The sequence below is a fragment of the Nannospalax galili genome, unplaced genomic scaffold (genome assembly GCF_000622305.1).
Source record: "Nannospalax galili isolate Female #2095 unplaced genomic scaffold, S.galili_v1.0 scaffold1181, whole genome shotgun sequence".
NCBI lineage: Eukaryota > Metazoa > Chordata > Mammalia > Rodentia > Spalacidae > Nannospalax > Nannospalax galili.
The window spans coordinates 1992281-2017216 of record NW_008345687.1 but is presented as its reverse complement, the minus strand read 5'-3'; the positions used below and the strand labels follow the sequence as shown (position 1 = coordinate 2017216).

Here is a 24936-nt window from a genome sequence, read left to right as displayed (position 1 = left end):
GTAGGCAGCAGGATTGAGCACAAAACGATTCTTGTGTCAGGCTTCAGAAATCTTAGCAATATGATCTGTAGCACATGAAAAGGCGTAGGAAAAGAGCAAAACCAGAAATATGTATGAGAATTTGGTCTTAAGTCAGGAAATAGCAGCAAAGAATTATTTTTACTGGGAGATACAGAAAAATAGTAAAGCTAGAGGGCTGGAATTGAATGCTATCGTGAATAAGTGAACTGATTATTTTATGTTTTTTTGAAAAGTTATGTTATCTTATGCCATGCTGAACTCTTAGAGATGAGTTGAAAGAGAATTAAAATGAGTGAAAGGTTAGAAGGGTGGTTTTCTGAGGAAAAATGAAAAATAGGCCAAATTCAATAGATGATCTTCCAGCAGAAGCTTGTAGTTTGGTTGGAAGAGGTGACAGTCTGGGAAGCAGAGGGCTGGTGCTTCCTCCTGCAGCAGCTCCTTCAATGAGATGCACATTGCTGCTCCTTTAGGTCAAACTGCCCATTTCAGTAAAATGAGGGCATTGCATGAGGTGATTTTTACGGTCTTTCCCACTCAGATTTTATAATGGTTTCTTATCTAGTTGGAACACAAAACAGAAGAGATGTGTATATGAAGTTCACCTTGTCAGGGAAAAACACATTATCTGTAAAAGCTAGGGAGAAAATATTCAGACACCTGGAAACGTTTCTATCTGTGATGCTGGCATTTGGGCTCAGCACTGGTCTCCTATTCCTTCCCATCATGGCCAAGACCATTGTCTTTCTTATTCATAGCTGTGTCCAAACATCAATTCCACAAAAGAAGGAATGAAAATAGAAAAATTAATGCAAGTTCAATTTCCTCTGTGGCTTCTACTGATTTGTTCTCAGCCTGCCCTACTTTTCCTCAAGCCTGGCTTGCATACCAATTTAGGGTGGTTTTTTTGAAAATCTTGTGGAGTTTTTTTTTCAAGAAATAACATTTTTAAGGGAAAAGAATGACAATTATAAACTTGTTTAAAACTTTCAGACTTCAGTATTTAAAAGCAAACAACACAGAACAGTGTCCCTCTCTGCACCCAAGTTCTTCAGGATCCCATGGAAGCAAGTAAATAATTAGCTACCTACAGCTCACTTGAAAAATGGCAGAGGGCCTCTGGATTTGCAAAGCAAGCACTATGTGACCTTCAGTGTCCCATCTAGCACACAATTCCATAACATCATTCTTGCTCTCAGAAAACCGTATTTCAAAATGGGAAAAAAGGGAAGTTTAGATTAAGCCAAAGTGGTTCACTGGAAAATAAAATCTGGTTTTACCTGTTTGTGCGTCCCTGAGTGTTCTCAGAGTTCACCGGTTTAGGTGGTTTTGTTTTCCAGTTTCTTGAAAAAATGAACTATCTTCCAACAGCAAAACCATTAAAACCTGGCAGATGGCCTGCAAGGGACACACTGGAGGTTAAAAAAAAAAAGTCTATAGTGGTAAAAACACTTTGGAACTATTTATAGTTTAAAGGGATATTGACTTTTTGAAAAAATTCAAATGCATAAGTATAATATAGTCATCAGGAATAGAGGCAGGAAAACAGTGAAGGATGGAATTCCAGAGATTAACACAGGAAAAGTGACATATGGAAAAGCTGGCAGCCATTAGTCTGAGTTTCATTCAGTCAAGGGAACATGCTCAGTAAAGCCCGGGTGCTTCCTGTGAACTTGGTAGAGGCAGGTACTATGCTAATGACCTATAAAAGGTCCCTGGGACTCTCACCTCAGTACTTCTCTCTTTCGAGTCAGGCCTCAGGAGATGCATGGCGCACTTCCAGAATCTTCTGTATCTTCCCCTTAATAAAGTTTCTCCTGTCCTGTAACTATCCATGTATCTCTATACATTCTATACATGTCTTTGTAAAGACACACAAGAACCTGGAAATTTCATCTGCCCTCTAGACTCACACTTAGGCCTGTGAAAATAGGAGTAGTTGGAAAACAAATTAACGTTAACTTCAGTATATACTACTGATTGGGCCTATCCCTGTGTTTTAGAAAATATTTCAAATGCATCTATTTAAAAGGCTAGTAGACCAACTCTGTGCCAGAAAAGGGAGTCAAAAGATTAACAAAAGCCCCACCCTGCAACCTCTCTGATTCTGGAGGTGACACCTTGGGTCTGTCATCTGTTTGAGGAGGGAAGAAAACATCCATCTGTGGTTATGCATTTGTGTATAATAGATAAAAAGCTTTGTTTAGGTGTTATGAGTGAAACAAAGCAGAGGCCATGAACTCACAGCTCTTGAGACAGCCATAATTCATGAGAGCTGTACAACAGCACAAGAAAGACTAGGGAACATTATCAATCCTTTTACCCGTGGGTGGGCGGGTCCTACACACTGACTGTGGAGTTGAATGTCATATCTGAGAGAAGAGCGACAGATCGATACAATCTGGCTTCTCCTTCATTCAGTTTCTCAGCTCGTGGCTAAGAGCCAGTGATATATTTTGCTGTCTTTGTTTTGCACTGCACACGTGCTCTGGTGAGCAGCTGCTGTGTCTTCCTTTCACTGCTCAGCCATGATGGGGTACTTCTGTGAGGTCCTAGGAAGAATTTATATCAGTCCTGGCCAGTAATTACTGTCTCTTTCCAGACACAACTCTTACACATTCTGCATTTTAATTCTCCAGTGCAGGGGAGCAGGGTGAGGCTGAAATGCTCCCTTTCATCAACTGTGGAGTTGCACCACCAGCAGGAAAGACATACAGTGCATGGTGGCAGCCAGGTGTGGTAGCACATGCCTGTAACCCCAGCACTCAGAATGCAGAGGCAGGAGGATCAGGAGGAGTTCAAGGTCAGCCTGGAATACAGAATGCCCTGTCTCAAAGCATCAAAAAGAAAGAGAGAAAAAAAATCATCCTCTCAATGGTCAAGGGCATCTTTCTCAGATGCTGCTGAATAGGACGCAGGTATTTGAAAGATCGCACATGCGCTTGTCTTTTTTCTATCTGACTCCCAAACCTTTAATAGTTTATCATTTCTGCTTTCCACTTGTTCTACTCTGTTTAAACAGAGCATATTTCTCAGGGACAATGGCTGTAATATCTCCTAGTCCTTCCTTAAACACACTTTGCATTCCTCCATAAAGCTACTAAGTGACCCAACAAATAAACACATGGAATAGTTTGAAATACAATTCTTGAGTTTAGTCTTCTTAATCTGCTCCATTTCCTTCCACGGCATTTTAGAAACCTCCTTGTGAGATTTAATCAAATGAATGAACCACTTCAAATAATTTTATGTATTTGTCATCTAGTCATCCAATTTTTATCAGGACATTGCCTAAATCTGTGGGGAGGTGTCAGAAAAATGTATAAAATGAGGTTCCTATCCCTGAATGGTGACGCAAATAAATAAGCAAGGCATACAGGGAAGCATCAGGGAGCGTGTGAGTAGACAAATGGGAATCTTCTAGAAGTTCAGGTGTGACAGTGAGTCGTTCTGGCGGCTGACAGAAGAGGTTGTTTCACAGAGGCGGTGGCATTTGAGGTGAATGCCTTCACTTTGGATGGAGTTCAGTGAGCAGTGATAGAAAGCTGGATATGGGCAGAGACAACAGTTTAAACAAAGACACTGAGGTATGATTACAGATGAATTGTCAGCTGGAAGCTCATTACATCTTGGAGGAATGAGCCAGTTTATTCTGATCAAAACTGTAAACTGGAAAGTTAGGTAAAAAGTAAACTGTAGATGAGTTTGAATGGAAGGGTAAGAAATTCACACTTTTCACTTGACAGTTATGGAGTCACAGTATGTTCAGATGGTAACCTGGGAGGGAAGGCAGGGGAGACAGTATACAGGGAAACTATTTATGTTGTGCTAAGGACTAAGCCTAGAGCTCAAAGCAAGGAAGAGATAAGTAACAGAATATTCCAGAGAAATAAGTGATAAAGCATGAGGTCCTATCATGTAGAAAGAGAAGTCTGAAGTAAATGGGCTAGGAGGCTGTGCTCTGCCACACTGCACTGGCTCAGACAGTCTAGATCTCTCTGTAGATCAATGTGTGTCCACCTTGCAGTATAGAGGGTGCCCTGTTGGTGAGAAAACTCTCAACTACACTTCTGTAGTTCTATAGCACTGCTTTACATTTCTGAAATGAGGATACATCTTGCTATCTATGGTCATGTTCAGTGTGATTCTTTTAATTGATTTTTTTTCGATGTATATTTTTACTGACTTTTTGTGAATTTCATACAATATATTTTAATCATTTTTATACCCCCCATCAGCATCCTCCCATATCCTATTCACAGGATTCCACGCATTCTGTTTTATCAAGCCAAGTTTGTGCTCAGTTATCTCTTGGTATGAGTTCATCCACTGGAGCCTGGTCAGCCTATCTAGCATCACTGCCTTAAAGAAGAACAGCTCTCCCTCATCCAGCAGTGATCAGCTGTCAATAGTTCCTCAGCTAAGGTTGGGGCCTCCTGCACATTTCCCCAGTACTATGCTGGATTTTATCTGACTTAGTTTGCAAGGGTCTTGTGTATGCTGTCACCACTGCTGTAAGTTCACATGAGCAAGTTCCCAAGAGCTTGGAAGACTCTCTTTCCTTATGTTCATGCACCAACCCTGGCTATTAAAATCTTTCTGTCCCTTCTTCCACAATGGTCCCTGAGCCCTGGGTGAGGTTTAATATAGGAGTCCTATCCAGGGACATACAGTCTGTAATTTCTTATTTTCTACACATTGGTCATTTGTGGCTTTCTGTGTTCATTGCTGTCTGTTGCATGAGTTGAAAGATACATTAGCATGCTCTCTATCCTTTGTTCCATTATGTTCTATGAGCTTTATGTGTAGAGGTTCCATTGTTGATGTGTCACATAGGACTGGGCATCTCACAGATATTCTGTGTGTAACCAGTTGTGGAATTATGTACTAGACTCTATCTGTTGCTAAAGAAGCTTCTTTGATGAGTGGTGACTGGTACACTTGTCTGTAAATATAAGGATTTATATTTGGCACAAACTAAGAAATTACATTTGTCTAGGGATATGACAGATGTAGGATTTTCTCTAGGATCTATGATCTCTCCAGCCATGTGTATTTGGCTATGTTTACAGTGCCACACATGAGTTCTCTCCTGTTGAGCAGGCTTTAAGTCCAGTTAGATAGCTGTTGATTACCTCCAAGATAAAAGTGCCATTACTGCACTGATATAGTTTGCTGTGCTAGTCATTGTTGTAATTGTTAGGCTTTAAAGCTGTGGTTGGATTATTGGTAGGTTGTTTTTTCCCCTTAGCTGCTTGTATAGTGTCCTCCACAACTATGAGAGCTAGTCTTCAGGGAGGAGGCTTCCAGGTGAGTTCCAGCTCCACTGCTCGAAGTTCTGTGTCCAAAGTATGTCCTGTCTTCAGCAATAGGGTTTTATCTTTAAGTTCTAGGAGGTAATCAAGGGCTGTGATATTTTTGGAATCTCTTCAACTACCCTAACCAACAATTCGAAAGGAGGTTTCTCCTGTCTGCCACTGTTTCTTGTTATAAAGCCTTCAGCTATACACATGCATTCAGGTACAGATATTGTATGTGTATTTTTTAGTAGGTTTTTGAACTACTGCATTTCCCTCTGGTTGTTCACACTGTCTAAGCATTATTTATCTCTAGCTCTCCCTCTGTCCTCACATTAAGCACCCTCTCTTTTCCCATTTTCCCCTTAAAATACCATCTCCTATTATCCCCCTTCTCTTGAGCTCCTTCACCTTTAGTCCCTTGGATTCTTTGTATACCCTTCTCTTCTCCCTTCACCGTTAAATACCCCTATTTTCCCCATTTCCCCCTTGGCAACATCTGTCTCCTCCTATCTTTTTCTCTTGGGCTCGTTCTTTCCCTTTACCTCCATGGTGATTTTTTTTTTCTTGCAAAGCAATTAGTAAATCAATGGTGTATATTTTATTCAATAGCAACTTATTATCAAGGAAATAGTATAAAATGTGTATTAGTACCATATTTGAATTTTGATTTAAAAAAGCTTATACTCACTGGTTAAGCTAAACAATCCAGAGTATAAATTATATTTAAATAGTGAAAACATCATGAATATTATTCAGTAAACACCTACACTGCCAAAAATAAGTAATTACATAAAAGAAATCAACTCTCAGAGCTTTAAGAACATTATAAATGCATTCATCAATACTTACCAATCACTCTGATAACAAAGTTTCTCTTTTAAATGCTAGAGGGTGACAAATTCATGAGAAAAGAGCTCTCTCGGGTTGGGGGTGCAGGGGTACACCTCACAAGGAGAAAAGCCAGATACATTTCATTTGACTGAAGCAGAATGCCAGTGAATCATGGGAGAGACTCCCAAAGGGTGCTTTGGATTGTCTGAGGAGAGATGTTCCTTGCTTCTCGGTGTGTAGGCAAAGCTTGGTGAAAGATATAAAATGTAAGGTGAACCTGGGTGAATGGATACCGACATAGGCCAAGCAGATGGATTCAAGTGAACAGTGCATTGTGAACAAGAGTAGGAAACTGTGAAGAACCATGTGTGTTCAGGAAGAAAAGTAGTACAGCATCATTGGAATCAAGGCTATGGGTAGTAGTAATAATGTCCCCGGGAAACATTCTTGAGCAATTACTGTACCCTGGATACTGTATGTCTCACTGCATGGTATGCAGTATCGTTGGTCCTGCTTTAAAGCTGAGCACACTGAAGTCCAGAAAAGTTAAATAACCTGATTAAGGATGTAAGAACCCATGCTTTGCTTGCTGTCTTTGTTCCTTATTTAAGATGTTTTATACAAACGCATGCTCACAGGAACATGTGGCTAGGAAAGGATGCTGGACACAGGTCAGGGGAGGAGTGACAAAAGATGGGGAGTTTGTACTTTATTCCATAGCTGAACTGATGGCATTTTCTTGATTTGGAATACTATGTCACCACCACTGTTGTTGGTATAGTAGACTTGGACCATAAGGGTCTTAGTGGTATGACACCAGGGAAATTTAGAGTGTCTGTTCCAGTCTAGTAACCTTCTAAGAAACTGTTAAACTCTTAATTTTGTTATAATATTTTACATTCTTAAAGATATTTTCCACCCATTATAATTTTGATTCTCATAAAATATGGCAATTCTGTGTGTGTTGGGTACATATTGAAATTGGACTGGCCTTGTTAGAGCCCTATGGCTGGCAGATGGTAGAGATGGGGCAGAGACAAGATGATCTGAAGACTAGATAATCACTACTGTCCTCTTATTCTTTTTCTCCACTGATTTTATCTCAACAAACCTGTCTTTGCCATCAGTAATATAAAGGAGCTTTCATATGGATTTACTTTAATCTGGAAAAGATTCCAAAGCAGAAGACGAACGCTTGTAAGAGGAGAAATAGGCCACTCTGGATGCCCCTAGAAGCCCAGAATTTTGCCCCATGGCAAATTCCCCAGGCTTCTTTATTCATTTTGTAACCTTTTTGCTTACCCCACCCTTACCCTCAGCTTATCTTGAAAGCAAATGTTCACAGTGTTTGGCCAAAGAGAAAGCGTCACTGTTTCTGAATTCACTACAATTTACCATGTATTTGTTCATAACATTTCAAGTACCTTCCACTGTGCTTTGAGTTAATATTCAGGCTCAGGCCTTGCCAGGGACTGTTCTTGAAGTGGACAGCATGTTCCACTTCCAGTATTGCCTTTTCTCTAAATAGCAGAAATGGATCATATGCTATGACCAATACAGTACTCTTCTCATGGTTTGTATGAAATTAAGCACGTTTAGCAGGTTGCTTAGCTGTGTTATGGTTGTTTACTTGGTAGATACTTATAGAATTCAGTTGAAGGAGACCATGTGGTTTATTGATAGTTCTTCCATTAAACCACTATCCCTTTGGACAAGACCAATACATCTTGTGGGACTTAGTATTTCACTTTCAAATAAAGGAGGTTAAGTGAGAGAACTCTGGTTTTTTTTTTTTTTTTTCTAGTCTGCATTTTGTAAATTCAGTTGGTTTCCTGGTATTTTATTATAACTTTAAGGAGAGTGAGATTACTCATTGAATTTATTGGGGACTCTAATAAATACTGTGAATTTATGGAAGAGGGACACATTATTAGTTTATGCCCCATGATTAATACTTTAATACTCTGTGTTACATCTATTTGACTTTTTTCTTAGACAGGGTCTCCCTGTAGCACCAACTGGCCTAGAACTCACTATGTAGACCACGCTGGCCTCTGCCTTCTGAGTGCTAGGATTAAAGATGTATGCCACCATGCCTGACTTTTATTTTTAATTAAGTCAAATTTAAGAACTATTTCCAGCTTCCCTAAGTCAGGCTTTGTGTTAGGACAGGAATGTCTGGAAACCAACAGCATACTGTTTTTTGTTATGTTACATTTGAATCTCAAAGCAACTGAGATTTTTTTTTATATCTATTTAGAAGCTACCTTATTGCCCATCTCAGTTCCTTCTGCTACACACACACACACACACACACACACACACACACACACACACAGAGGCTTCTAGATTGCCAGGCACATTCCATCAGTTGCTTTGTGCTGACCCTCTTTGCTGATTCACCATGTTCAAAGACAGTCCTCTACAGGTGGCAGAGTGAGTCCTGCAGCAGATGGCAAGCAGATTGGAGGGAGTACTATTTGGAGAGTTCTAAGGGAATGCTTCCTGGCAGCTGTTCTTTTTTGGATGTGGCTTAACATCTTCCTCCATCCAATTGGACTGAACTGGTGCCTCCCTTCATTTTGATCTGGGATTTGAATGGAGAGAAAAGACAAGCAAACTAGGATTGGAGAGTAATATTATGGACTAAAGAAAGAGTACAAAAGCCCCAAGAAGGAGCTGCTCTCTGTGGAAAGGAAGAAGGAAGGTCAGTATAACCAGGTGTGGTATGGTATGAGGTCATGGTATCTACAAGGACCTGGAAAGGATGGGCTAAGAGGAAAATCCCCTAGGCCTTATGTAGGTGTCTTGTTGTTTCAAGTATTGAACAAAATTCCAGTCCCAAAGAGGTTTCTTACTTTCTAAGAAGTTGCTTTCTAAAGACTTTCCCAATTTCGCAGGGTTGACAACCCACAACCAAGTGCAAGGGTAAGATTATGTAAAAAGCTGTGCCTTCCGGGACAGTGTTAGGGGAAGAGGAAGGAGCCTAGTCACTTATTTACCTTGAAGTTTGATGAAAGATTTGATTTTGAAATGTAGCTATATGAATGTGGTGAAAGAGGATAAGGGTAATAAATGACTTAAGAGAAATGAATTAGACAGACAGGCAGACAGACACAGATGCATGTATACACACCCTCACATTCACACACTCACACAATGGCCATCATAGAAACAATGATTTTTAATAGCCCAGGCCAGTGTCTTTTGCCTTTGTAAAAATTAATGGCCTGTGATTTTATTCTCTCCTTTACTGTTATTTTGTAGAGACCTCATAAGACCTTTGATTTTTAAAATCAATTTTATTTTTATTTTATATATATGAGTGTTTTGCCTGCATGCATGTAAGTGCATCCATGTCCTGCAACACCTACAGAGACTGGAAGAGGATGTCAGGTCTCCTGGAACTGGAGTTATGGATGGTTGTTAGTTACCATGTGGATGCTGGGAATTGAACACTGGTTGTCTGCAAGAGCAGTCATTGATCTTACCTGCTGAGCCATCGCTGAAGCCCCCTCATAACACCTTTTTGAGGAAGAATTTTACATAATTGAAGAAACTGATAAAAGATGATGAAGAAATCTTAGTGTGTCAAACAATGCCATACTTCCAGTGGATGAACCAGTAATTTTTTTTAGTAAACATAAATGGAAGAACGAAGACCTATAAAAACCGTGAGATATTATCAATTAGACATAATAGCTTCTTAAAATTATTTGTGAATTATTGATATGTTACAAGTTGGCTCAACAATGAAAATTTATATAAAAGATTTAAGGCACTTACAACATAAACTTTAAAGATCGTCTTTCTTGAGCTGAGTGTGGTCGTGCCTTTGATTCCAGCCCTAAGGAGGTAGAGACAGGGTGATCTCTGTGAGATCGAGGCCAGCCTGATCTACATAGCAATTTCTAGGCCAGCTGGGTTACAGAGAGAACCTGTCTCAAAAGACAAAATGAATAAACAAACAAAAAATAATTTTTATTTCCTTTTCTTATCTTTTCCAACTCTATCACCAGAGGGAACCAGGATTAACAGGTCAATTAATATTTTTTTAATCTTTTTTTATGTCTATTATGTTAGTGTATATACATGCATGCTTAATTTTTTTCTTTAAAAAATGGAATCATACCAGTAATGCACATCATCCCTCTACCTCTGCCTTAAAGGTCTTTATTAGTCTGTGAATCTTTGTTTTATACTTCTCAATGAGTGCAAAGTATTCTATGGAATTAAATAAATTACCATAAATCATTTTATCACATCCCATCTGATATGTAATTAAAACTTGAAATGTTTTGCTGTTACAAACAATCATACAAGAATCATTCTTAGACTGTTTCTGCACATGAGAGGTTTTATTGTGACTCTCTTTAAAAAAATTAGATTTATTTTTATTTGTATGAGTGTTTTGCCTGCTTGTATGCAAGAGCGCTGCATGCATGCAGTGTCTACAGAGGCCAGAGAGGGTGTCAGATTCCCTGGAACTGGAGTTAAGTATGTTTGTTAGTCACTGTGTGAGTGCTGGGAATCAAACTCAGGTCCTTTGTAAGAGCAAGCAGTTCTTCTCTTAACCACTGAGCCCCTTTGTTGGGACTCTTAAAGTAGAATTACTGGTCACACATTTTAAATTTGATATTGTCAAATGATCACACTAATAAGGCTTTATTGATTTTTATTTTCTTACCAAAAGTGTTTAATTTCCCACTTATCTGCAACTTTGCCAGTACTGTATATCGTCAAACTTTTGTCCATTTGATAATCAAAAATTAGTATTCATTATTTCAATTTTTTACTTTCTGTATTATTAATGAGGTAAGCATCCTCTAACAAATATATTGGTGATTTGTATTTCATCCATAGATTATTTGTTCATTGCCTTTGTACATTTAAAAATACTTTTCTTTTTAATTTTATATTTATTTTATGTGTATGAATGTTATGCCTGCATGTATGTAAAGTGCACCCATGTTGTAGTGCCTGTGGAGGACTGAAGAGAATGTTAGATCCCTTGGAACTGGACTTATGAACAGTTCTTAGCCACCATGTGGGTGTTGGGACTTGAACCTGGGTCTTCTGCAAGATCATTACTTCTGCCAGTGCTCTTAACTGCTGAGCTGTCTCTCCAGCCCCTAAAAATATTTTTTTAAGAAGTATAATTTTAGGCACTCAATTTAGTATTATTTTATTTTATTTTTCCAATGATGTGGACTAAGTGTGAGATCCTGGGAACAGAAAAGAAAAAGAAAGGTTATGGTTCAAAATGATATTTTTGTTGTCAATGTTGGCAAAGGGTGGAATGTCATAATTAGGCTTCAGTCATTAATTTGACATACCTGGGAAGAGGGAACCTCAACTGGGGAATTTCCTTTATTGGACTAGTCAGTGGGCATGTCTGTGAGGCATTTTCTAGATTACTGAGTCATGTGGGAGGGTCCAGACCACTATGAGTGATACTACCCCTAGGCAGGTGGTCCTGGGTTATATAAGAAAGCAGTCTGAGTGCACACCAGAGGAGCAAGCTAGTAAATGGTATTTGTCGATGGTCTGTGCTTCAGCTCCTACCTCCAGATTCGTACCCCAAGTTCCTCCCTGACATCCCTCAAAGATGAACTGTGTCTTGGAAGTGTAAGATGAAATAACCCTTTCCTTCTCAAGTTGGTTTTGGCCAGTATATTATTACAGTAACAAAAAGCAAACTAGGATGATCAATATCCTTTTTACTGACCTCTTCTACTTGACAACTCTGTTTTGTTATGTAACACGAAACATAATTTATATAACAGAAGTTACATGACATATAAACATAAGTTTCCTAATGCCTGTCCTCATCTCTGTACATCACCATTATTACTTTGAATTTTGTCTTGATTAGTACTTGGTTTTGTTTCTTTGGAGAACCCTGACTAATACAGTTTCCTTTCAAGGAATCTCCAAGGATTTATATTCTAGTTCTGAATTTATATTCTAGTTGTGAAAAGAGAAGAATGAAACAGTGCTAGGCAAAATACTGTACCTTTGATTCTGAAACCCCACTCCTGGAACCCCACAATCTGTATTAGTCAGGGTTCTCCAAAGAAACAGAACTGGTAGAATGAACACATATGTGTAGAGATTTATCAGCTTAGCTTACAGGATGGAGTCTGAGTAGTCCAACAATGGCTGCACCACACTGGAGAGGCTGAGAATCTGTAGTCGCTCAGTTCACAAGGCTGGATGTCTCAGTAGTCCCAATCTGGCGCTGAAGGTCTGACAAATTTCAAAAGATCGGCTAGTCTTCAGTCTACAGCAGCAAGACGAACTCACCAGCGAGAGAGAAGGCAAGCAGCAAGAAGCCTGGCATTCTCCTCTGCCTTGGCCATTTATGTGGGCTGCCATCAGAAGGTAACACCCACATTTAGGGTATGTCTTCTGGCTTCAGATAATCCAATCAAGAAGATCACTTTCATTTCAGTTAATCCCAGATCCAGTCAAGTTGACACCCAGGATTAGCCATCACAAGTCTTATATACTTTCTTTCAGATAATGGTATGAACCTTTGTTAGGCCAGGCATAGTGGTGCATGTCTTTAGTTACAGCATTTGGAAGGCAGATCTCTGTGAAATTCAAGGCCAACCTGGTCTACAAAGTAAGTTACAGGCCAGCTGGGGCTACAGGGAGATCATATCTCAAAGAAAAAAAATGTTTGTTAAATTTCATTTATGGGACTGGAGAGATGGCTCAGCAGTTAAGAGCACTGACTGCTCTTGGAGAGGACCCAGGTGCAGCTTTCGATTCTCAGCACCAATATGGCAGCTAACAACCATCCGTACCTCCAGTTCTAGGGGATCTGACACCCTCTTCTGACCTCTATGGGACTGCATGACATGTGTGCACTTACACACATGCAGGCACTACACTCATACACATAAAATAAAAATAAAATGAACAAAATAAAAGAAATTTTTATTTAAAAACTATAGATTTTGATTTTCCATACATTGATTATTTTAGAGCATTTGAGAATATTAAACATCATTACAAGATGCTTTGTTCACATGAGAATGTGTTTTTTTCCTCAGCCTAGACTCTACAACTATCTTCATAAAGTCCTAAAAATGCTTCCTAGGTTCATTCTTATTTTACAGAGTTGTAGCTATTTATGATAATGGGTTTTCATTCACTGGTATGTCTCTCTACAATAATGTAACAATATCAAGATATGATAATGAAAAAATAACTCTATAAATACAAGAATTACAATGCATTATATGTAAAAACTTCTGTATAAACAACTTACTTATTTTTATATTTTATTTTTCCAGCCTATACTTTAGAAAACTATTGCTCAGTTTTGTATTGCTAACCCTGTCCTTCTTTTTTAAGTGAACCTTGCTATGTTGACCAGACTGACTTTGAGCATCTGAGTTCAAACAATTTCCCTGCTTCATTCAGTCTATGGAGCTCACCATGTCTCTTCTACAAGGTGTAGTCTAGTTATGGAACCATATAATAAATCCATTATTTGTGATTATGGAGTATAAGAGTCATGAGTGAAGATAGGAAATATTCACATTTCAATGTTTAACATGCATCTGGGGATTTCTTTTAAATTTCTTCATTATGTTTCCTTTTGTCTTCTATCCCTAGCATGCTTGGAATTAAAAAAAAAAGTTTTTATTTTTTATGTGTATGCATGTTTTGCACCACATGCATGCCTGGTGCCTGCAGAAACCAGAAGAGGGCATCAGATTCCTTTGGAACTGGAGTTACAGATAGTTGTGAGCTACCATGCAGGTGCTGGGAATTGAACTTGGGTCCCCTATAAGAAAAATAAGTGCTCTTAATCACTGAGCTATCTCTCTAGTTCCTTCCTTGGAATGTTTGAAACTAAAAATGGGTATTGATAATGCCTTACTCTAAAGGTAGCTCCATATCACAGGGAGTTGTCTTTGTTTGCAAACAGGATTCTATTTGGTTCACTTCAAACTTTTTAACCATTGTCTTGGTATAGCCACAAAAAAATGATTATTTTAGGAAAAAATAGACAAATTCAGGTTTCCTTTAACTGGTAGTTTGCTTTGTGTTCTGTTGAAAGAGACTTTTTTTTCTGCTGAGTTTATCCTTCCAAGAGCCATGTCTCTAGAAATTGGTGAGCTGTTAGTGCCCTGACACTGTTGCAGAGAGAGTCAATGGGCCATTGTTCTTCATACACTACATGTAGGCTCTTTCTCTCTTCTGTAGGCCCATTTTCATTTGACTTTGATTTTTATCACCTAAATAAATTATGTGTATGTGAGGAACACGTATACAGCAATGGGCAGCAGGACAACTGCAGGTCGTCAGGGCTGGAAGTCAGAGATTTTCTTTAGGACACTCTCCTGTCACCTCCTTTTCTCCCTCTTCTTCAAATTAACTTAAAGAATTTTCTTTCATTCTGACAGGTACAACTTTAAAAAAGAAACATTGCATAGGCCGTCTTTAAAGACTCAACTCAGATACACTGTTAGAGCATTTTGGATAAAACCTGGAGTTGCACACAGGCAAAGATACCTTTCAAAAGCTACAGATCCCCTCGTCTCCAACGACCCATATATATACCCTCAGCAGAGACCTTCTCACAGACCCATTTCTGCCACATGCCTCCTGCTTTGCATGCTCTCTCTAAACCTGAAGGAATGCAAACAGAAAGTTTACAAGTAGTCAATGATGTTTCTTTGTGATAAGTGGAACAAGTGAATGTGAAGACATCTATTTTTATACTTGAAAGAAGACATATTATTTTGGTATGTTACTTCAGCAAAAGCTGATCTTGATAAGGCAAAAAAGCCTCAGTGAGTTTGGCAGCCTATCTTGGATGATGGTGTAGTCTATGCATGGCTTCCTGAGTGAGCGAATTAGACATGGATAGGATAGAAAACAGTTTCCTTGTATGTACATTAAAATCATATTGTTAGACACTATTTGCATTAGGTTTAAAGTTTTTCTTTTTGTTGTTTTAAATGCATGTTAATATTTGGTGTTTCTAGATGTTAATGTTCCTAGCAGAGGACACTCATGAGGTCTGATTCTGTTATTTCCTCTCTGAACTGGCTTTTTTGACAGCCAGTCTTTAGTATAGAATTTTAGGTTACCATTTTCTGAGGAGGTCAACACCATTTTAGAGAATGTTATCTGTAATTCCACTGATTCAAGGAAAAGGGAAACATCCATCCACTCAGCCTAGTCATTAAAATAAGGCAGTAAATATTACAGAATAGCTGTCAGACTTAGCAGGCTTTCCATAGCAGAGTAACTTCATAAAATTAAAATTTCCTTATATCAATTCAAATACATAATATTCAGAGTTGTCTATATAACATTACCTCATTTACCACTTTTTTAGAGAATCAAATAAAGACTTCTTATGTAAATAAATATAAAGGACAAAATAAAACAAGTGAACCAACAAAACCAAACAAAATACTATGCTATTCTAGGAAGTCACATAAAATAGTGAACAAATAATATCATGAAGCAAAACAAATAACTAGAATGTTACAGAAGAGAATTCATTTTTCATTTACTCCTCTCTCATGTTCATCTAAATGAGTTGGTATGTTAAGGCAGCACGAATCCAGCTCTGATAATGCGTTATAAGCACATCTTGCTGGATTACTGCAAGATTGCACATGTATTCCAACCTTTACACTTTATGAGGGCAGATGAGGGGCACCTTGCTGCCCATATGGACATTGGATAATCGATAGGCAAGTTCATATGGAATAAAAGTAATTTCCTTTCCCTTCTGAGATCTTACTGCTTAAAACAAAACTCAATAGTAATAGCTTATCTTGTACCACGTGTTACAAGGGCTCTCTTGTCTGTTCTTCCCTAATCACTAGTGTTCGCCTATGTGGAAATTGAGGTTTAGAGAGCATATGAGTTAGCTCAGACTGCTCAGAAAACATTATAGCATAACTGTAGCATAGACATACAACACAATGGGTGACTTTGCACAGAAATGTATGTTTTTAGGGTTCTAGAGGCTGAGAAGTCTAAGATCAAGGCGATCACCGATTCATCTTCCTAACATCTAGAAGATTGCTCTCTTGCTGTGTGTGTCCTCATGTGGCAGAGAGCGAGACCTCTCTGATGTCTGTTCTTATAAAGGCACAAGTTCTATTAGATCAGGACTCTACCCTTATGAGCTCAGCTAACCTTGATTACCTCTTTGGCCAGTGGCAGGCACATTGGGGGTTAGGGTTTTAGCATATGCACTTATTTGGATACAATTTAGTGCAAGTTCTTAAAGTATCAGAGCCAGGGTTTGAATCTAGAAATTTGGAACCAGAACCCTGTAATCAATCTTCTGATACTGTTTTCATGCATGTTCAGCAGGTTGGTTACAATTTCTGAAAGAGATTCCTATTTTTCTGTCTGTGTTCTGGACTCTTGGCATATCGTCACCTTCTTCTACCACTATCCTTATGTTCTAACTCTCATGATTCAGTCCATTCATACTAAAGATTAATTCTTCATATAAACAAAATACCCCAAATAAGAGGAATGTTCACCCCGTGGGAATGTTTTCTATAATATAGACGTACTTTGGACAAATAACTTTTTTTAACCTCGTAACTAGAAACTTCATCTTACTTTAGCTTGTTGATAATATAGACAGGTTCAGTAAACTGTGTGCTCCTCTCGTGACCTGGGGATACAGCCTTAATCCCTCAGGTCCTTCCTTGTTTTTGGTCCAGAATAATGTATGTGTGTATGGTTTGCTTACCAAGTGCTATGAATAGTACTTGTGTCATTGAAAACAATGAGAGAAATTGATAACATTTGTTCGTGGTTTTGTGTGTGTGTATGTGCTAATCTAAGTCAGTAGGGTCAAAAAGGAAAAGATCCTCTGATAAGACTCCATTTTTACTTCCCCATTTTATACTGGACATATTGTTTCAAGAAAAAAAATAGTGAACCCTTGTTCTAGAGGACAGTTTTGAGAGAATTCTGAAGGAACAGGTTCTCAGAACAGTTTAGGTCCCTCTTAGCTAAAATGGATAAGAGTTGGGCTGTTTTATTCAAGCATCACCCTAATGTGACATTGCATAGTAAATGCTGCACAGACCAAATACTGGGATATTAGGGTTTTTTAAGGAATATTAGTTTTTAAATTTTTTATTTATTTTTTTATGTGTATGAATGTCTGCCTGCATGTATGTAAATGTACCATGTGTGTGCAGTACCCATGGAGGTCAGAAGAGGTTGTCAGATTCTCTGGAAATAGAGTGATAGATGGTTGTTAGCTGCCATATGAGTGCTAGGAACTGAACCTGGGTCCTCTGCAAGAGCAGTCAGTGCTGTTAACCACTGAGCCATCTTGTCTCTCTAGCTCCAGAATATTACTTTTGAATTACAGGCAGCCTTTTTAAAGAGATCTGTCCTCATGACTCAGATCACCCTTGAGGAACACTGTATCCCCATGGGATAGACTTCTTACCAGGTTGGTTTCTCTTCCTTGATACTTCTGGACATTATTATTTAATTAAAAAATTCTAACTTCTTATAATCTTTTTTTTATTAACAGACATTTCTTTAACAATTTTGATGTGTAAGACATGAACTCTAATATTAAAGGATGCCCCTTGCTCTCAAGAAAATGAAAGGAAATGAGACGTTATATAGCAACATACCTGGGATGCAACTAATTATAATCTATGGATAATATTTTAGGAATCAAAAGAAAGTTATGAAAAATATATGATGTGACCCTCGGAGGAGAGGGTAAGATAAGAACCTGGAATTCTTTTTCTTTTGTCTTGTGGACAGCGAAGCATACCTGAGAGCTTCCAAGTGGTGGATAGCCAGGTCTGCTTTATCTGCAGAATCCCCTCATCACAGAAAAGTAGAGGCTGAGAGGGAGGCAGTCTAGGCAGCTAAAGAACAAACAGAACACAACAAGATAAAAGTTCTAAAATGTAAACAGTGAAACATCTTTTTAAGCCAACCATTTGATATTTGAAGCTACATTGCTGTTAAAAGATGAATGTTTCACTACATTTTGTCACAAATGTCACTATTGATCAGGATGTGATTTAAAATATTTAATAACTGTATGACACAGGTCTTAAGAATCAGAACAAAGAGCTTCACATAAAAATTTCTTAGTTCATAACCACACCACTAATGGGTGTGACCATACTGATACGTATTGGCAGAATGTCAGACCTGCCTTTGACTATGATTTTTTTTGTGTGTTTGTTTTGTTTTTTGAGACAGGGTCTCCCTGTAGCCCTAGCTGTCATTTAACTCAGTATGTAGACTAGGCTGGCCTCAATCTCACAGAGATCCACCTACCTCTGCCTCCTAAATCCTGGGATTAAAGGAGTGTGTCACCATGCCCAACTTGACTCTGATTTTTATATTCATGGAGCCTATTGTTTAAAAAAACTCAGCTTGCTAAATCCATTTCATTGTATAATGAGTAACATTTTCACATTTCTCAATTAAATGATTGACTTTTATAATATTTATATTAATATTTCTATAATGCTGAATTGATATGATTTTAGTTTTCATTTACTGAATGTGAGCTTGGTGTGTCAGTGAGATGGGCCTGTGTGGTTGATGTTAGTCAAGGCCATACAATTTCCATTTGTTATTGTGAAATATTAACATATTCACCTAACTGCAAAAGTCCTAGAGGACAGAGGTATTGTGTTCATCTATTCATAGTGTCATGTTATATGCGTCATAGCCTCTTTTTCCTATCTTACTTTCTAATATATAATATGTGCATGCACATATGCTCATGCACTATATGAATACCTTTATGACTGATATATTATTTAGCTACCAAAGTGTCTACCACTCCCTTTTGTGTTGCACATTTATACTACTTACCTGTACCCTGAAAGGATATGTATTTGTAATCCCTGTTTTGGGTTTTAAGTATTTTGGGGGACATAATTTTGCCTCCATTGTTATGCAGTTCCAGTAGTAATGAACCATGCTGTGATAAGCCTTTAAACCTCTCTGAGTTGGCTCCATTTTGATGAATTCTGGAGATTTTACTATTTATATTTGGTGAGTTCTGCTTGAGCTGAATCCACTTTGACGTCTGGAGCACACATTCCATTTTGACCCAAAGCAACTCCTTTAAATTCTAGAATTGACATTCAAAATAATTTTTAGATGTGTGCTTGACCTTCTGTGCTCTATAAAACTTCTCTTTTTAACTTTCATTTTGATTCTACCTTCTACTCTTCTGCCCTGCTTCTCTGTGAAATCAATTGTCCCCATACTATCTTCCTCTGAGCTCTGCCTTTATGAAACTGTAAATGTGGTTTCAGATACCTTGTGATGGCATTCTAAAGCAACTGGACCATCCTGTGCTATCTTAGCTTTCCTGTTCCCTTCTCACCTACTCCATTCCTTCCAGTATCATTTACTAATGCTGCAGCAAAGTCTAGTCTCTGATATGGCTGACAGTATACCCCAGATGTGCTGCTTGCCCACTCCCAATATGCCTTATAGAGCTGGTGAATAATTTTAGCAAGGACAAAGCTGTAGAAGGGCAACCAGGGAATGTTGAAGGGCTCAAGCCCAAGCGACCAATAGAATGGCTTTTTGATGAACATTAATGAGCCAGGGTGTGCTTCAGGGAAAGAACATTACAAGGACTTTGTAAGAGGACATTATGACCAGCACCTGTAATTCTTGCTTATAGTTTAAGAACTAAATGCCGGCACATTCTGACTTTGCATTGCACTGCTCATGTCAAATGAGAGCATGGTAGGATACAAATGACAGAACTTGGTGAAGTTTTTCTTTTTTCTTAAAAAAAGGCAAATAATATTTTGAACACAAATAGCCATAGAGCATGAAAACATAAGAATTCTGGCTGTTTGAGGGAGAAAAAAAAGTAAGTTGATTCTTTTTAATTATAAAAAATGAGCTCGAAGTACTCCAGGAAGCTTAAAGAAAAAACATTTGGTAGTGGGAGTGAACTGCTAGATAGGGTTTGTATAACACGTACCTCAAACCACAGAAGTCACATGGGCAATTTCTGCTTTGCTACTTCTGATTACTTCTCAGAGGGCTGTGCATTTCACTTCCCCTAGCGTGCAAGGCCACTCAACCATGTGCTGGCTGGACTAATCTTTATTCACAATGTCTTTGCAAAGGCTTCTGCAGCAGAGCGACAATGGCAACTTGGAGGACTACCACACAGGTCCTGCATACAGCTCTTACTCCGCCCTCACAGGCCCTCTCACAGTGGAAGATAATAGAAGGATCCAGATGCTGGCAGACACTGTGGCTACCTTGCCTCGGGGACGAAAGCAGGTACAATTGCTACTTTATTCTCTAGCTTATTCTCATCCTCTTTAGGGTAGACATGGTATGTGTGTCTGACTTCCTACTAAAATGTTATTTGCCATGAATTCCAAGCCTCATTCCTAATAATTAATAGTCATTTCAGTTCATAATCAGAAGAGAATTCTTCTTGAGGCCTTCTCTCTACTGAGTTAATTCACTTAGGAGCTGGTGACTGACAGACAGTAAGTGTGAGGAAGGAGTGACACACCCAGGAAGATAGTATACCAGGTCAGAGATGGAAGAACAGTCAAACCTATTTTTTTAAAGCAAAACTCATTTTTTTTTCATGTACGGATGTGTACAAGCAAAATGAAAGTTGTTGGGCACAACCAATTTGAAGATGGTTTACAACAACACACTCAATGTGAGCATCAGTGGTTATTTTCCCTTTTGTATCTGTGTTGATTTTTTCCTTCCTAGCTTCACCTAGTCCTTGGTAACCATATCAGTTCATAATCAAGAGAAGATTTCTTGAAGACAAATTTTGTCAACTAAATAAATTCTCATCAACTCCAAAGCACTGGCGTTTACCCATGCTCTTGGCGATTGAGACTTTTGCAGAGGTGAATGCTAGATGGAACACTAGCTTGGCTACTAAGTAGCTGTGGTATCCTGAGCAAATCACTGGCCTATCACAGGAAATACCAATATCGTTATTCAGTTTTCAAATAGAGACCCTGTTTTTTCTATTTGCCAAGAAGCTATCAAACTAAATACTATTCATTTGCTTAATCTATGATTCATTCTTTGGGTACGTTGCGTATTGTGAAAGAAACTTGTTAATTTTTGACTTAGTTTGGGATGTTTCCATATTTCCCTTTCAGCTCAGGCATTCCAATGCACCAGGTAGTTTCTGAGCACCTACAAGGTGAAAAACATCATGCTACCTATATCAGCCACAAAGATAAGAAAGGGCATATTCCCTGCCTGGAGAGGGTTTACAGTTCAGGGGACAGAATGAGAAAGTGTTATAGAACATGTATGTAACATGCTTCTAAAACAAGCTTGCAGGATGTTTGATATTCCTGAACAAGGGAATCCCCAGTGCTGAGGCACAGATTGCAGTGTGTTGGGGTGAGGTTTGTGTAACAACGTTGTATTCAGCATGTCTGGAGGCTCCTGTGTGATTTTGAGAGGTGAGAGGAGAGACCTCAGAGCTAGACTGCTTTGCAGAAACCTTGGACAACCTCTAAGAAAGCAGTAAAGTTATCCCTTGGTATCTAGAGCACTGGTTCTAGGAACATCTTCCATGAAAAAGCCCATTGGTGCTCCAGTCCCTCATGTACAGAGCACTTGCATATAAACTACTGGATCACCTAAAATTTCTAATAAAATAGCGTTGCTATGCAAAAAGCTGTTACACTGTATTGTTTAGATAATAATAACAAGAAGGAAACCTGTACATGTTAGTTACATATGCAATGCATTTTTTTGTGAATGCTTTTAACCTGCAGTTGGGTGAATGGAAGGATGCAGATATGGAAAGCTGACTGTAGTCTCATCATTACAGAGAGCTGCTGAATGGGTTTGAGCTGTAGAGGATTTTAGGAACTTTGTTCTAGGAATGTGGTAGCTTGGTGGAGGCAAACGTGTGAACTTTGACAGTAGTTGAAGAAAGAGGAAAAGAAGCAATGGAGAGGAAACACAAAGACTTGGGTATCAACAGCACTGAAGACTGAGATGGCACATTTGGTTTTAAGCTTGAGTAAAGATAGTATGAATTGAAAAAAGACAACTAGTAGGAGAAGCTGATTATTGGGGGAAAAATAAGAGGAATTTAGGCATCTAAAATATGTGTACAGGGCTGAAGAGCTGGCTCAGTGTTTTAGAATGCTGGCTGCTCTTGCAGAGGTCTCCCAGCACCCACATGGCAGCTAACAACCATCTATAACTCCAGTTCCAGGGAATCCGACGCCCTCTTCTGACCTCTGTGGGCATTGCATGACATGGATGCACTTACATGCAGGCAATACACCCATACATATAAAAATGTAAAAATAATAGATAAAATATTAAAATTTAAAAAATAAAATACGTATATGTGCATATGCAGGCATGTGTGTACCCGCCCAAATCCCCATGCCAGTTACTTTCTTCTCATGCATTTATTTTTCTAGTTCTTCTCTCCTCCTCTCATATTCTGATAGACTTCCCCTATTCTAACAGCTTTTTCTTACTTTTAGATTTCCCTTTTTAAAAAAGCAAAACTAAACCAAGCCTTCTGAGCACGACACTTGTGATTCTATACAATCACTATCAATGAAACGTCATTCAAGCTTATGCCAACATTTCAGACACATGGTCATTTGCTGCCTGATAACTGTTTTCTTAGAAAAAAGAAATCACCCCTCTGGCACTGACTGATTGGTTTGCAACAGGATCTCTGTGAGGCAATCATAGGAACAGGTGTCTCTCTGCTGTTATTTTCAACGCTTTGAGGGCTGACGTCAACGGCTCAAACTTCTTGTTATTGTGGCTTTGGTTTCTGCAGAGCTATATCTGGTTAGCTTCTAGCTTCAGCTTGATCTTCAGAATTGACTGGGTGTTTACACTCAGAGTAGTTTAAAAATAGATTTCTGTGTGTGCATATTATTTCAGTACCTGTATTGGTAAGAAGTGCCAGACGCTTCAGTAAGACTTCTAATTTTGAACACAGTTTTAGGAGGAAAAATCCCTGCACTAGAAAACTCTGAAGGAAGGTAATGGGAGGAAAGGACAGTTTCTATAAACACACGATGCCACAGGAGTAGGCGCTGGCTGACTACTACTTTCAAAGGTGCAAACGATGCTTTTTGGAAAGCAGCTCTCACCCAGTGCTGTACTGAGGACGAAGAATCTGACATACAGGCATGACGTTTGACTTCACTAGACCAAAACTAATTGTCTTTGTCTAATTTTCTTTTAGTGATGAAGTTACTAAATAGGAAGCTTCTAGAAGACTGATTTCACACATAATTTCAGTTAAGGAATTGCTGCTAAACTCTTGTAATTGGTGCATTTCTGGACTGGGTTCTGTTCATGGGAGTTCTCCTGGTTCTTCTGACTACATTACTAGGTTTCACGGCTCCCAAGGGCTCCTATCTGCTTCTATGGATTGTGACCATCCCATGACGCTTTGAGGTAGAAACTTACTATGGAGGAATTTGAAAAATATCCTTTAATCCCAATTGGGCAATATTTGGGTTAATATTCAGCCATTCTTCTTTAAAAAGAAGTGCATGGGGGCATAATCAGACCTTCCTGGAGCTGTAACATCCTATTCACCTTGCATAAGGGCATTACAATTTAAGACATTGATTTCAGTTTCATTTTTCTGTTGCATCTTTGAATAGTTTGGTTAACCTTGCTATCTTAACGCTCTTGACTTAACATGGGGGAAGGGTTGAATTCATGGAACCGTTGGGCACATAAAATAAAAGTGAGGTGGGCAGTGAACTGGAAAGTGCCAAGGACATAATTTGAAACAAACTATTTTTTTAAAAAAATCCACCTGCTAATCTGTACCCTCCCCTTATCACATTCCCGACTCTCGCAGAAAATGAGTATGCAGAACCAGGAAAAGAAAGTACCAGTCTAACTTAGCAGCCAAAGTGGCTTCAGTGTTGGACTAGCTGCTCTACAGAGATTCACTATGCGGCCATGCTTCAAATTTCCCCTCTTGGCATACTGACAGCTGCAGTATTTGATCTTGGTTTTCTACTCAAGAGAGACCTGTGAATCACTGCATAGCAAGACACACTCTGTGTTGAATATTAATAATGCCTTGTCTTTGAAGTCATCTGACTTTAAAAGCAGATCCATCCTAAGTTCAACCCCAGGCATCACTAGAATCCTGGCTAGTGAGGCACTACAGAGCTTCGTCTAGAGCAGGCAGAGCAGAATGAGTAGTTTGCAAGCCTGCCAAATCGCTAAACCTAGATTTCTCATATTAGATAATGTGTAATAAAAGACAGCTGCTGCCAGCATATGCTGTGAATCGCCACACCAGTTCTTCATTCATGATTTTTTTGTGCCATCACTACAACTCAGAAAGGTTCTGGCTTAGAGGCTAGTCTGGGGAAGACCCAGACTACTGGTCACATCTTCAAATAGGGCTGCTCATGTGCTGGGAAGAGAGGCACAGAGAAAGTTTTGTTTCAGAGTGTAGGACCATTGATAAAACCTTAGGCATGCTCCATGTCACACAGGCAGTTTGGCTGGTGAACCCTGAGAGTTTCTTTGCATATCATTCTCTAGGACAACCCAGATCCAAAACCAGGAGGCTTTGTATCAAGACATGGTCCCTGTCAGAGAAACTGATGGTGGCTAACATATTTAAATCACTTTTTATTTATATGGCAGTTCCCAAAACAGCCTTTTTCCTAATAAAGCAGGAAAACAAATTTATAGTTTGATTTAGTTTTAGTTTTTATGAAATCACTGTGCTGTGTTAGTACTCACATTT

At 38.8% G+C, this 24936-nt stretch overlaps 1 protein-coding gene across 1 annotated transcript in view; it reads left to right on the top strand.

The window, feature by feature from the left end:
• Window positions 1-20244: 20244 nt before the first annotated feature.
• Window positions 20245-24936, top strand: part of Cytip (cytohesin 1 interacting protein) — a 29219-nt gene continuing 24527 nt past the window's right edge. Inside the window, exon 1 of the mRNA XM_008841743.3 lies at window positions 20245-20459. Within this exon, the coding sequence (XP_008839965.1) occupies window positions 20286-20459 (174 nt within the window). The 5' untranslated portion in view covers window positions 20245-20285. The remainder of the gene's footprint in view (window positions 20460-24936) is intronic.